The sequence below is a fragment of the Oncorhynchus mykiss genome, chromosome 22 (assembly GCF_013265735.2).
Source record: "Oncorhynchus mykiss isolate Arlee chromosome 22, USDA_OmykA_1.1, whole genome shotgun sequence".
Lineage (NCBI taxonomy): Eukaryota > Metazoa > Chordata > Actinopteri > Salmoniformes > Salmonidae > Oncorhynchus > Oncorhynchus mykiss.
This window is the reverse complement of record NC_048586.1, coordinates 50437245-50451732: the sequence shown is the minus strand read 5'-3', so window position 1 is coordinate 50451732 and position 14488 is coordinate 50437245. Positions and strand designations below refer to the sequence as shown.

General features: G+C 47.1%; 1 protein-coding gene across 4 annotated transcripts in view; it reads right to left on the bottom strand.

Annotated features, from left to right (window-relative positions):
* fer1l6 (fer-1 like family member 6) overlaps window positions 1-14488 on the bottom strand; it is a 64442-nt gene that overhangs the window by 4672 nt on the left and 45282 nt on the right. For 2 of the 4 annotated variants that reach the window (XM_036959485.1, XM_036959484.1), the window contains exons 29-38: window positions 14413-14457; window positions 9327-9412; window positions 8952-9083; window positions 8399-8536; window positions 8055-8182; window positions 7364-7534; window positions 6481-6635; window positions 3853-3995; window positions 3616-3704; window positions 877-975 (exon numbers count right to left, since the gene is read on the bottom strand). In XM_036959485.1, coding sequence (XP_036815380.1) covers window positions 877-975; window positions 3616-3704; window positions 3853-3995; window positions 6481-6635; window positions 7364-7534; window positions 8055-8182; window positions 8399-8536; window positions 8952-9083; window positions 9327-9412; window positions 14413-14457 — 1186 coding nt within the window. The other 2 variants (XM_036959486.1, XM_036959487.1) reach the window with 2 other exon arrangements.

Genomic DNA, 14488 nt, shown 5'->3' with positions numbered 1-14488 from the left:
GTGGTGAAAGTAGGCCGGATTCGGACCTGTGCTGACACCCTAGACCTGTGTGCCCCTGTGCCCCTAGACCTGTGTGCCCCTAGACCTGTGTGCCCCTAGACCTGTGCTGACACCCTAGACCTGTGTGGCCCTAGAGCTGTGTGCCCCTAGACCTGTGTGCCCCTAGACCTGTGCTGACACCCTAGACATGTGCTGACACCCTAGACCTGTGTGCCCCTAGACCTGTGCTGACACCCTAGACCTGTGTGCCCCTAGACTGGTGTGCCCCTAGACCTGTGCTGACACCCTAGACCTGTGCTGACACCCTAGACCTGTGTGCCCCTAGACCTGTGCTGACACCCTAGACCTGTGTGCCCCTAGACCTGTGCTGACACCCTAGACCTGTGTGCCCCTAGACCGGTGTGCCCCTAGACCGGTGTGCCCCTAGACCGGTGTGCCCCTAGACCGGTGTGCTCCTAGACCTGTGCTGACACCCTAGACCTGTGCTGACACCCTAGACCTGTGTGCCCTAGACATGTGCTGACACCCTAGACCTGTGTGGCCTTAGAGCTGTGTGGCCCTAGACCTGTGTGCCCCTAGACCTGTGTGCCCCTAGACCTGTGTGCCCCTAGACCTGTGTGCCCCTAGACCTGTGTGCCCCTAGACATGTGTGCCCCTAGACCTGTGTGTCCCTAGACTTGTGTGTCCCTAGACATGTGTGCCCCTAGACCTGTGTGTCCCTAGACCTGTGTGTCCCTAGACCTGTGTGGCCCTAGGTCCATCAAGGTCCTTTTCAGAATACTGATCTTCAGGGATGAGCTGAATGTAATCTATAATCATCAATGTCTGTCTTTATATTGGATGCGTTTTGAAACCCCCCACTGTCGCTCCACTCACCCTTTGACGTAGATGTCACTAGACTGTGTTCCTGTGAGGATGTTAGTGTCCTCCAGAATCACATCTTCAGTGTTCCAGATGATGATTCTCAACTCAAACCTTCACAGGACCAACAAACAATCAACTCATACCTTCACAGGATCAACAATCAATCAATCAACTCATACCTTCACAGAATCAACAATCAATCAATCAACTCATACCTTCACAGGACCAACAATCAATCAATCAACTCATACCTTCACAGGACCAACAATCAATCAATCAATACTTTCACAGGACCAACAATTTTATTGACCTGGCCTGGTGTATATTGGTCTTGTATTGAACTGGCCCGGTGTATACTGGTCTTGTATTGAACTGGTCTGGTGTATATTGGTCTTGTATTGAACTGGTCTGGTGTATACTGGTCTTGTATTGAACTGGTCTGGTGTATATTGGTCTTGTATTGACCTGGCCTGGTATATATTGGTCTTGTATTGACCTGGTCTGGTGTATATTGGTCTTGTATTGAACTGGTCTGGTGTATATTGGTCTTGTATTGACCTGGTCTGGTGTATATTGGTCTTGTATTGAACTGGTCTGGTGTATATTGGTCTTGTATTGAACTGGTCTGGTGTATATTGGTCTTGTATTGACCTGGCCTGGGGTATATTGGTCTTGTATTGAACTGGCCCGGTGTATATTGGTCTTGTATTGAACTGGCCCGGTGTATATTGGTCTTGTATTGACCTGGCCCGGTGTATATTGGTCTTGTATTGAACTGGCCTGGTGTATATTGGTCTTGTATTGAACTGGCCTGGTGTATATTGGTCTTGTATTGAACTGGCCTGGTGTATACTGGTCTTGTATTGAACTGGCCCGGTGTATATTGGTCTTGTATTGACCTGGCCTGGTGTATATTGGTCTTGTATTGACCTGGCCTGGTGTATATTGGTCTTGTATTGACCTGGTCTGGTGTATATTGGTCTTGTATTGAACTGGTCTGGTGTATATTGGTCTTGTATTGAACTGGTCTGGTGTATATTGGTCTTGTATTGACCTGGCCTGGGGTATATTGGTCTTGTATTGAACTGGCCCGGTGTATATTGGTCTTGTATTGAACTGGCCCGGTGTATATTGGTCTTGTATTGACCTGGCCTGGTGTATATTGGTCTTGTATTGACCTGGCCTGGTGTATATTGGCCTTGTATTGAACTGGCCTGGTGTATATTGGTCTTGTATTGACCTGGCCTGGTGTATATTGGTCTTGTATTGACCTGGCCTGGTGTATATTGGTCTTGTATTGACCTGGCCTGGTGTATATTGGTCTTGTATTGAACTGGCCTGGTGTATATTGGTCTTGTATTGACCTGGCCCGGTGTATATTGGTCTTGTATTGACCTGGCCTGGTGTATATTGGTCTTGTACTGAACTGGTCTGGTGTATATTGGTCTTGTACTGAACTGGCCTGGTGTATATTGGTCTTGTATTGACCTGGTCTGGTGTATATTGGTCTTGTATTGAACTGGTCTGGTGTATATTGGTCTTGTATTGAACTGGCCCGGTGTATATTGGTCTTGTATTGACCTGGCCTGGTGTATATTGGTCTGGTATTGACCTGGTCTGGTGTATATTGGTCTTGTATTGACCTGGCCTGGTGTATATTGGTCTTGTATTGACCTGGCCTGGTGTATATTGGTCTTGTATTGACCTGGCCTGGTGTATATTGGTCTTGTATTGAACTGGCCTGGTGTATATTGGTCTTGTATTGAACTGGCCTGGTGTATATTGGTCTTGTATTGAACTGGCCTGGTGTATATTGGTCTTGTATTGAACTGGCCTGGTGTATATTGGTCTTGTATTGAACTGGCCTGGTGTATATTGGTCTTGTATTGAACTGGCCTGGTGTATATTGGTCTTGTATTGAACTGGCCAAGGTGTATATTGGTCTTGTATTGAACTGGCCTGGTGTATATTGGTCTTGTATTGAACTGGCCTGGTGTATATTGGTCTTGTATTGAACTGGCCAAGGTGTATATTGGTCTTGTATTGAACTGGCCAAGGTGTATATTGGTCTTGTATTGAACTGGCCTGGTGTATATTGGTCTTGTATTGAACTGGCCCGGTGTATATTGGTCTTGTATTGAACTGGCCTGGTGTATATTGGTCTTGTATTGAACTGGCCTGGTGTATATTGGTCTTGTATTGAACTGGCCTGGTGTATACTGGTCTTGTATTGAACTGGCCCGGTGTATATTGGTCTTGTATTGACCTGGCCTGGTGTATATTGGTCTTGTATTGACCTGGCCTGGTGTATATTGGTCTTGTATTGAACTGGCCTGGTGTATATTGGTCTTGTATTGACCTGGCCTGGTGTATATTGGTCTTGTATTGAACTGGCCAAGGTGTATATTGGTCTTGTATTGACCTGGCCTGGTGTATATTGGTCTTGTATTGAACTGGCCTGGTGTATATTGGTCTTGTATTGAACTGGCCTGGTGTATATTGGTCTTGTATTGAACTGGCCTGGTGTATATTGGTCTTGTATTGAACTGGCCTGGTGTATATTGGTCTTGTATTGAACTGGCCTGGTGTATATTGGTCTTGTATTGAACTGGCCTGGTGTATATTGGTCTTGTATTGAACTGGCCTGGTGTATATTGGTCTTGTATTGACCTGGTCTGGTGTATATTGGTCTTGTATTGGGTTCTATCTGGCGTATAGCTGACCTAGTGATACAGAGTGACGAAGCCTTACCCTTTAGGTTTACGAGGGGAGATGTCCACAGAGGGGCGTGGGTGGGGCATATCCATGGGGAACATGTCCACCCACATCTGGAGCTGGCCCTGAACCACACACACACACACACACACACACACACACACACACACACACACACACACACACACACACTGGTGAAGTTGAACAAATTGCATAATATCACTTTTTTTTTAGTCAAGTGGTTATTTTGATAGAAGAGAGATGCATTATTACCTGGTCCATGCCAGGCCTGGCCTTGTTGTACAGAGTCCGTGTCTCGATGTGCTCTGGGACAAGTCTACACCCCACCCCTGGAATCTCAGTCCATCTGTGAAGGATCTTCAGAGCCAGATGTTCGTAGGATTCCACCGTCTGCTCTGTACACAGCAGCAAATAATAATAAGTACCTTATTGGATGGAATTACACAAGTCTTGTCACTGTGACGTGATGCTGTCGTTGCCTGTCACTGTGACTCGATGCTGTCGTTGCCTGTCACTGTGACGTGATGCTGTCGTTGCCTGTCACTGTGACGTGATGCTGTCGTTGCCTGTCACTGTGATGTGATGCAGTCTTTGCCTGTCACTGTGACTCAATGCTGTCGTTGCCTGTCACTGTGACGTGATGCTGTCGTTGCCTGTCACTGTGACTCGATGCTGTCGTTGCCTGTCACTGTGACGTGATGCTGTCGTTGCCTGTCACTGTGACGTGATGCTGTCGTTGCCTGTCACTGTGATGTGATGCAGTCTTTGCCTGTCACTGTGACTCAATGCTGTCGTTGCCTGTCACTGTGACTAGATGCTGTTATTGCCTGTCACTGTGACTCAATGCTGTCGTTGCCTGTCACTGTGACTAGATGCTGTTATTGCCTGTCACTGTGACTCAATGCTGTTGTTGCCTGTCACTGTGACGTGATGCTGTCGTTGCCTGTCACTGTGATGTGATGCAGTCTTTGCCTGTCACTGTGACTCAATGCTGTCGTTGCCTGTCACTGTGACTAGATGCTGTTATTGCCTGTCACTGTGACTCAATGCTGTCGTTGCCTGTCACTGTGACTAGATGCTGTTATTGCCTGTCACTGTGACTCAATGCTGTCGTTGCCTGTCACTGTGACTAGATGCTGTTATTGCCTGTCACTGTGACTCAATGCTGTTGTTGCCTGTCACTGTGACGTGATGCTGTCGTTGCCTGTCACTGTGATGTGATGCAGTCTTTGCCTGTCACTGTGACTCAATGCTGTCGTTGCCTGTCACTGTGACTAGATGCTGTTATTGCCTGTCACTGTGACTCAATGCTGTCGTTGCCTGTCACTGTGACTAGATGCTGTTATTGCCTGTCACTGTGACTCAATGCTGTCGTTGCCTGTCACTGTGACTAGATGCTGTCGTTGCCTGTCACTGTGATGTGATGCAGTCTTTGCCTGTCACTGTCACTCAATGCTGTCGTTGCCTGTCACTGTGACTAGATGCTGTTATTGCCTGTCACTGTGACTCGATGCTGTCGTTGCCTGTCACTGTGACTAGATGCTGTCGTTGCCTGTCACTGTGACTAGATGCTGTCATTGCCTCTCACTGTGACTCGATGCTGTCGTTGCCTGTCACTGTGATGTGATGCAGTCTTTGCCTGTCACTGTGACTCAATGCTGTCGTTGCCTGTCACTGTGACTAGATGCTGTTATTGCCTGTCACTGTGACTCAATGCTGTCGTTGCCTGTCACTGTGACTAGATGCTGTCGTTGCCTGTCACTGTGATGTGATGCAGTCTTTGCCTGTCACTGTGACTCAATGCTGTCGTTGCCTGTCACTGTGACTAGATGCTGTTATTGCCTGTCACTGTGACTCGATGCTGTCGTTGCCTGTCACTGTGACTAGATGCTGTCGTTGCCTGTCACTGTGACTAGATGCTGTCATTGCCTCTCACTGTGACTCGATGCTGTCGTTGCCTGTCACTGTGACTAGATGCTGTTATTGCCTGTCACTGTGATGTGATGCAGTCTTTGCCTGTCACTGTGACTCAATGCTGTCGTTGCCTGTCACTGTGACGTGATGCTGTCATTGCCTCTCACTGTGACTCGATGCTGTCACTGCCTGTCACTGTGACTAGATGCTGTCATTGCCTGTCACTGTGATGTGATGCTGTCATTGCCTGTCACTGTGACTCGATGCTGTCATTGCCTGTCACTGTGACTAGATGCTGTCGTTGCCTGTCACTGTGACTCGATGCTGTCGTTGCCTGTCACTGACTCGATGCTGTTATTGCCTGTCACTGTGATGTGATGCTGTCGTTGCCTGTCACTGTGACTCGATGCTGTCGTTGCCTGTCACTGTGACTAGATGCTGTCATTGCCTGTCACTGTGATGCTGTCATTGCCTGTCACTGTGACTAGATGCTGTCATTGCCTGTCACTGTGACTAGATGCTGTTATTGCCTGTCACTGTGACTCGATGCTGTCGTTGCCTGTCACTGACTCGATGCTGTTATTGCCTGTCACTGTGATGTGATGCTGTCGTTGCCTGTCACTGTGACTCGATGCTGTCGTTGCCTGTCACTGTGACTCGATGCTGTCATTGCCTGTCACTGTGATGCTGTCATTGCCTGTCACTGTGACTAGATGCTGTTATTGCCTGTCACTGTGACGTGATGCTGTCATTGCCTGTCACTGTGACGTGATGCTGTCGTTGCCTGTCACTGTGATGCTGTCATTGCCTGTCACTGTGACTAGATGCTGTTATTGCCTGTCACTGTGACGTGATGCTGTCATTGCCTGTCACTGTGACGTGATGCTGTCGTTGCCTTCATTTTCCGGTCGTTATTTTAATTGGTTTATATATTTATATATACACAGTATAAACTAAGTTAAATGCCTTCATCCATAAACAGGGTTTTCCCAGCGAAGACATTGCCCCCGATGGTGATTTTTCCAGGTCTGAAGTAGGGTCCATCTAGCCTGTTCTCCTTACAGAGCGTAGTCAACAGCTCAGATGGCTTGGTGGAGTCTCTCCAGGCGTTATAACCGTCACTAAGACAGAAGGATAACATGTTATAACAGCATCATGACATGGTTATAAACATGACATAACGAATGTCTGTCTGACAGCTTGGTGGAGTCTCTCCTGGCGTTATAACCATCACTAAGACAGAAGGATAACATGTTATAACAGCATCATGACATGGTTATAAACATGACATAACGAATGTCTGTCTTGACAGCTTGGTGGAGTCTCTCCTGGCGTTATAACCATCACTAAGACAGAAGGATAACATGTTATAACAGCATCATGACATGGTTATAAACATGACATAACGAATGTCTGTCTTGACAGCTTGGTGGAGTCTCTCCTGGCGTTATAACCATCACTAAGACAGAAGGATAACATGTTATAACAGCATCATGACATGGTTATAAACATGACATAACGAATGTCTGTCTTGACAGCTTGGTGGAGTCTCTCCTGGCGTTATAACCGTCACTAAGACAGAAGGATAACATGTTATAACAGCATCATGACATGGTTATAAACATGACATAATGAATGTCTTAGTAACTCTGACAGCTTGATGGAGTCTCTCCTGGCGTTATAACCATCACTAAGACAGAAGGATAACATGTTATAACAGCATCATGACATGGTTATAAACATGACATAACGAATGTCTTAGTGGTTATGAACATGACATAAGAGTAAGGCAGAAAGAAGAGACCCAAAACCCAGGGTGGTGAAGAAGAAGAAGAAGGTGTTTCCTCACATGCTGTACTCAGTGGGTAGGCCGCAGGTGGCCCGGTGTCGGCTGTAGAAGCGGTTCTCCAGATCTATGCACGTCTCCCCGATCAGATCGTCAGTCCCGATGGTGTCGTGGTCATAGATCAGAGTAGTCAGCAGGGAGTCTTTAGGAAACGTAGCCTGGATCTCAAAGGACCTGTTGGGAACAGGACAAAAAGGATTTGGAGTTACGTTTTTCATCTCTGCCAAACATACCAAGTACATTATGCTTTTGTTCAGCTGACTAAACTACAAAATCGCTGGTTAAAAAAAATAGTATATAATCCTGAGAATCCTCCAATGGATATGATGTTAAACAATTGCTCCTTTTCTGCACTGACACCCACCAACATACTGGATTCTGTTTGCTTGTTCATCTGACTAAAATATAACCAGGGAAACAGCTTCTGTCAAAGGATGGTATAAAATGTATTATAAACTGGGTGGTTCAAGGCCTGAATGCTGATTGGCTGACAGCCGCGGTATATCAGACCGTATTCCACTGGTATGACAAAACGTTTATTTTTCAACGATAACTACGTTGGTAACCATTTTATAATAGCAATAAGGCACCTATGGGGGTTTTGTGGTGTACGGCCAATATAAGGGCTGTCCTTAGCCGTGGAATATTGGCCGTACACCACACCTCCTCGGGCATTATTGCATAATTCTCCCACCTGCCAAAGACTGGGTTGAGTTGCTTGGGGATGTAGTTGTCTCTGTCTTTTATCTCAGTTTTCCCCAGCCTCAGAACAATGTAGGGGTCAGACTTCCCATCAGTATCGGCTGGGTGGAGGTTGGATGCCTGAAGAGACGGACAGACATAGCCAGGGTTGTGTTCATTTGGAACCAAATGGAAGAAAATAACACAGATTTTTGTTTGTTTGTTGTCTTCCATTGCAAAATGTTTTGCTACAGGGTGCCCCGGGGGAACATGACGACCCAGGTCAATGATGACACATGACGTGACACATCTCTTTAAGGTCACAATCAACCCAAAGGGTCAACTACCACTACTCACCGATACGATGTAAACCCTAATGAGAACCTTGACGGAGGTGTTGGGCGGGATCCCTCGGGTGATCTTAAACTGGCCCGAGTTTGGACTCTCCTCCCACTCATCATCCTCCTCAGTTAGCTTGTACAAGCAGAAACGACCCTAGATGTACACAGGAGTTTGGATCGTCATTACCGACCCTGACCAAACGAAAGCATTCTTTTTTATAGTGGTTACATAGCATAATATTGGAATCGCTGTAGCCTGGTCCCAGATGTGTTTGTGTTGTCTCGCCAAGTCCTAGGAGTTGAACAGATCTGGGACCAGGCTATAACCGCAGGTGGATGTTCATTGAGTGATCTCCAGTTAGATAGTCCAGCTGCAAACTCAAAAAAAAATGTGCTTTTTGGTCTTAATTTAAGGTTAGGATTAGACATTAGGGTTAGTTAGCAGTGTGGTTACGTTTAGGTTTGAAATCTGATTTTATGACTTTGTGGCCGTGCCAGCTAAGTGACCGTTTTACAGCTTTGCCTCCAGAACAAGATTCGTGAGAAAAAAAACGCACAGAAACACTCACCTTGAACTTCCCAACGAACCTCTCCTCACTGGAACGCCCCACCTCGTCGTTGGCTTTCCCTCTGAACAGCTCGAAGGTGTTGACCCAGTCATCAAACGGACCAAACTCCGACTCCAACTCCTTGTCATAGAGCTTACAGGGGGATTGACATATTGTTCATACTCAGCAGTATGGTACAGAACAATACACACTGCTATACAATGCGATCTCATCAGAACATGACAATATTAAACTTTGAATAACCTTACAATACACAGAAACATGGTAAAAAAAAAACAACCTGTACATGTTCATACTCAGCAAAGCTTCAAATAACTAATGTATACTGATATGATTGGTTGAAAAGGGTCATTTAATGAGAGCAGCAGATTTTACCTGTAGAGTTGCCAGTTTGGACACACCTTCCTGAGAGACATTCAATATTGGTTTATTTTTCTTGTCTCCATCCTGCTGTCCAGTGACTGGGGCAAAAGGCAATACATGACTGACATTCACACACACATATATATATACACACACACACATATATATACACACACACACATATATACATACATACATACATACATACATACATACATACATACATATATATACACACATATACACACACATATATACACATATATACATACATACATACATACACACACACATATACATACACCCACATACACATACATACATGCATACATACACACACATATATATATATATATACACACACACACACACACACACATACACATATATATATATATACACACACACACACACATATATACACATACACACACACATATATATATATATATACACATACACATATATATGTATACAATTGAAATCGGAAGTTTACATACACTTAGGTTGGAGTCATTAAAACTAGTTTTTCAACCACTCTACAAATGTCTTGTTAACAAACTATAGTGTTGCCAAGTCGGTTAGGACATCTACTTTGTAAATGACACAAGTCATTTTTCCAACAATTGTTTACAGACAGATTATTTCACTTATAATTCACTGCATTGTCAATTGGAGGTGTACCTGTGGATGTATTTCAAGGCCTACCTTCAAACTCAGTGCCTCTTTGCTTGACATCATGGGAAAATCAAACTAAATCAAGACCGCAGAAAAAAAATTGCAGACCTCCACAAGTCTGGTTCATCCTTGGGAGCAATTTCCAAATGCCTGAAGGTACCACGTTCGTCTGTACAAGCAATAGTACGCAAGTATAAACACCATGGGGCCACGCAGCCGTCATTCCGCTCAGGAAGGAGACGCGTTCTGTCTCCTAGAGATGAAAATGCTTTGGTGCGAAAAGTGCAATTCAATCCCTGAACAACAGCAAAGGACCTTGTGAAGATGCTGGAGGAAACAGGTACAAAATAATCTATATTGTGGTATCCCAGGAGGTCTACCCCTGTAATAGAGGGGAGGTACGTGATGTGACGTTGGCTCCCTCTGCTGGGAGTCCATGAGCTGGACACCCCGACACGGAGAGATCCAACAGGAGTAAACTAGGGGAAAGTACCAACCAGCCGTGGACACATAAAAGGGAGCACTGTGGCACACCGCGGGAGAGAACAGGGAGAGACCGACACAGAGCCGAAGCTGAGAAGAAGGAACGAGCCAAACCTACGTGATTTTCTTGTTATGTTTATTTTATGTCCTAGTAAAGTTGTGTTTGCGGACAAAAACCTCCCGGTCTCTGTGTTAATCTCTGCACGCTCAACCCAACACCCCACAGTTTACCGGGCGGCAGGTAGCCTAGTGTTTAGAGCGTTGGGCCAGTAACCGAAAGGTTGCTAGATCGACACCCCGAGCTGACACGGTAAAAGTATGCCGTTCTGTCTCTGAACAAGGCAGTTAACCCAGTTAACCCACTGTTCCTAGGCCATCATTGTAAAAAATAATTTGTCCCAACCATGCCTTCCGCATCCCCCAGCTCTGGGGTAACTCAGATGGCAAGTTATGTTGGGTGCACACCGAGATGGCCCCTCCGATGGTTTCTGTACGAACCGATGGCATCGACACCAGCGCTCTGCTGGACTCCGGCAGCATGGTGACCCTGGCCCACCCGGCTCACACGAGAGGGGGAAGGAGGAACCGTGGAACGAGGAGGTGACAGTGTCCTGTGTACACGAAGAGGTACCCCAACGGTGCCAGTGAGGATAACCACCCCAAGGGGGGAGTGCCAGATGTGCGTTGGGGCTGTTCCTAATCTGCCCATGTCCATTCTCCTCGGTCTGCCCTCTCTTCCAGGCACTGTGGAGGGACCAGGGGAGGCGAGCAGAAGAGGAAAAAGTGCAACCCAACCCCTGCCACAAGAGGTGTCTGCTGGGCCTGAGTCGGTCCGGAGGAGGGAGACAACCCCGATCCGACAAGCGAGCCACCGCGCGAGGAATACCTCAGGCTTTTTATGGAGGTTGAGAGGTTGAGGCCCTAGACGGACCTCCCGACATGGGAATCCTCACGGGTCAGTTTGAAGACCCCAATCTCCAGAACGCGAGGGGCCAGGTGTGGATGGTGTGCTGCTACCTGGGGTCAGTGAGTGGCGCTAACCCAACTTCGCCATCAAGCATCATTTATTGTATCAGGTAGTAAAGCACAATGGGGAGATAAAATACTTGTTACTCATACCCAGCCAGTATGTTAGGACAGTGTTGCAGCTTGCCCACACCTACCTGTTTGGGGCACACCTGGGGATGGAGAAAACCAGGAAGCGGATCGGGAACCGGTTCCACTGGCCCGGAGTCAAGCACGCCGTGGAGGACTACTGCCGTAGTTTCCTGGAGTGCCAGATCACAGCTCAGAGGGTACATTATAGAAACCATTTGGTTCCTTGGTCCATTGGTGAAGACCGCGAGGGGACACCAATACATCCTGGTAATCGTGGATTACGCCACCCGGTATCCTGAGGCAATCCCGCTACGCATGGTGGCAGCAAAAGGTATCGCACGAGAACTCTTCCAGCTTTTTGAGCTCCTGTATGGCCGTCGGCCACGCGGGCTGCTGGACCTAGCCAAGGCGGTCTGGGAAGAGCAGCCGACCACCCCCTTCGCAGTGTAGTAGAACATGTGGAGGAGTTGAGGGAGAGCGATTTGGCCAATGTTGAGAGAGCACATGGCCCAGGTGCAACGTGCCCAGGAGCGTATCTACAACCTTGGGCCCAACCATGAGAGTTCCACCCAGGTGAGAAGGTCTTTGTGCTGATCGCCACGATGGAGAGTAAATTCCTGGCTACGTGGCATGGGTCCTACGACATCGTTGAGCGGGTAGGCGACGTCAATTATAATGTCCCCCAAACAGGACGGAGAAAACCCATCCAGCTTTACCATGTCAACTTGCTGAAGAAATGGCATGCACGAGAGGCGCTGTGCGTAACGTGGACCCAGCCACAGCAGAGCCCACCCTCTGTCGAAGTTGCAATGGGGGAAGATGCCCGACCCAACGACAAGAGCTCAGATAGTTGGTCCAGCAGAATACGGCCATGTTCACAGAAGTGCCGGGGCGTCCAGATCTCGTGGAACATCATGTACACACTCGTCCGGGAGAAAAAGTGCATAAACGTCCATACCGGATACCAGAAGCCCGGAGGGTGGCGGTCCAGCGGGAAGTGACGACAATGCTAGAGATGGGGGTACTACAGGAGTCCCACAGCGAGTGGTCTAGCCATGGTTCCGAAACCGGACGGGAATGAATTCCGGGGCCTGAACGAGGTCAGTAAGTTTGATGCCTACCCCATGCCCCAGATGGATGAACTGATCGACCGCTTGGGGAGGGCAAGATAGTCAGCACCTTGGACCTGACGAAGGGGTACGCTGGCAGCGGTCCCGGGAGTTCGGGGCTTCACCCCGGGGGGGCTATACCACTACCGAGTACTTCCTTTCGGGCTCCACGGGGCACCAGCGACCGTTCAGCGACTCATGGACTGCATCATGACTGCTTATTTGGGATGCACAGTGACTGCTTATTTGGGATGACATAATTGTGCACAGTGACAGTTGGGAGTCCCATCTTTGTAGAATACGGGCAGTGGTTGATGCGCTAAGGGATGCAGGTCTGACCGCAAACCCCCACAAGTGCAAGCTGGGCTACGCCGAGGTAGAATACCTGGGATATCAGATCGGGAGGGGAAATGTGAAACCCCAAGATAAAGAAAAAAAAATGGCTGCCATTAGGGGATGGCCGGTCCCCCGAACCAAGAGGCAGGTGAAGTCTTACCTGGGGTTAGCAGGGTACTACAGTCGATTTGTAACCTAACTTTGCCGCAATAGCTTCTCCCCTCACAGACTTAACAAAGGCACGACTACCCCAGACGGATGGACGGTTTACCACTATATCCACAGTAAAACGAGTCCTATATAGACATAACCTGAAAGGCCGCTCAGCAAGGAAGAAGCCATATTCTCTGGTCTGATGAAACAAAAATAGAACTGTTTGGCCATAATGACCATCGTTATGTTTGGAGGAAAAAGGGGGAGGCTTGCAAGCCGAAGATCTGTGAAGCACGGGGGTGGCAGCATCATGTTGTGGGGATGCTTTGCTGCAGGAGGGATTGGAGCGGCCATCACAAAGCCCTGACCTCAATCCTATAGAAAATTTGTGGGCAGAACTGAAAAAGCGTGTGCGAGCAAGGAGGCCTACAAACCTGACTCAGTTACACCAGCCCTGCCAGGAGGAATGGACCAAAATTGTAAACTTCTGACCCACTGGGAATGTGATGAAAGAAATAAAAGCTGAAATAAATATCTCTACTATTATTCTGACATTTCACATTCTTAAAAGAAAGTGGTGATCCTAACTGACATAAATCAGGGATTTTTACCTGGATTTAATGTCAGGAATTGTGAAAAACTGAGTTTAAATGTATTTGGCTAAAGTGTATGTAAACTTCCGACTTCAACTGTATATATTAACAACAGTAAAGTAAACATCTAGATGTCCAGTTAGATGTAGGAAAATAACTGAATTATTAAGCACAAAGCAACCAAGGTGCAACTCAGGTGCAAACAATTACAGTTGGCTATGATTGCTAAATAGGTTGCCAGGTGTAACACCATCTACGGATACCGACCTTGTGACACACATAACACTATTCTATTGGGGTGCAATGGACTATATTTGCCACCAAAAAATTATTGATAGAAGGAGGGAAGTTAGGAACCATGCGATGAATTACTACTGTTATGCTAGCCATATCCTTACCCAAGGAACCATGCGATGAATTACTACTGTTATGCTAGCCATATCCTTACCCAAGGAACCATGCGATGAATTACTACTGTTATGCTAGCCATATCCTTACCCAAGGAACCATGCGATGAATTACTACTGTTATGCTAGCCATATCCTTACCCAAGGAACCATGCGATGAATTACTACTGTTATGCTAGCCATATCCATACCCAAGGAACCATGCGATGAATTACTACTGTCTTGCTATGCATGTCCTTACCCAAGGAGTCTACTCCATCGGAGAGCAAAGTTTGGAATGGAAATACTGTAATACACAACAATGACAGCAAGGTTTG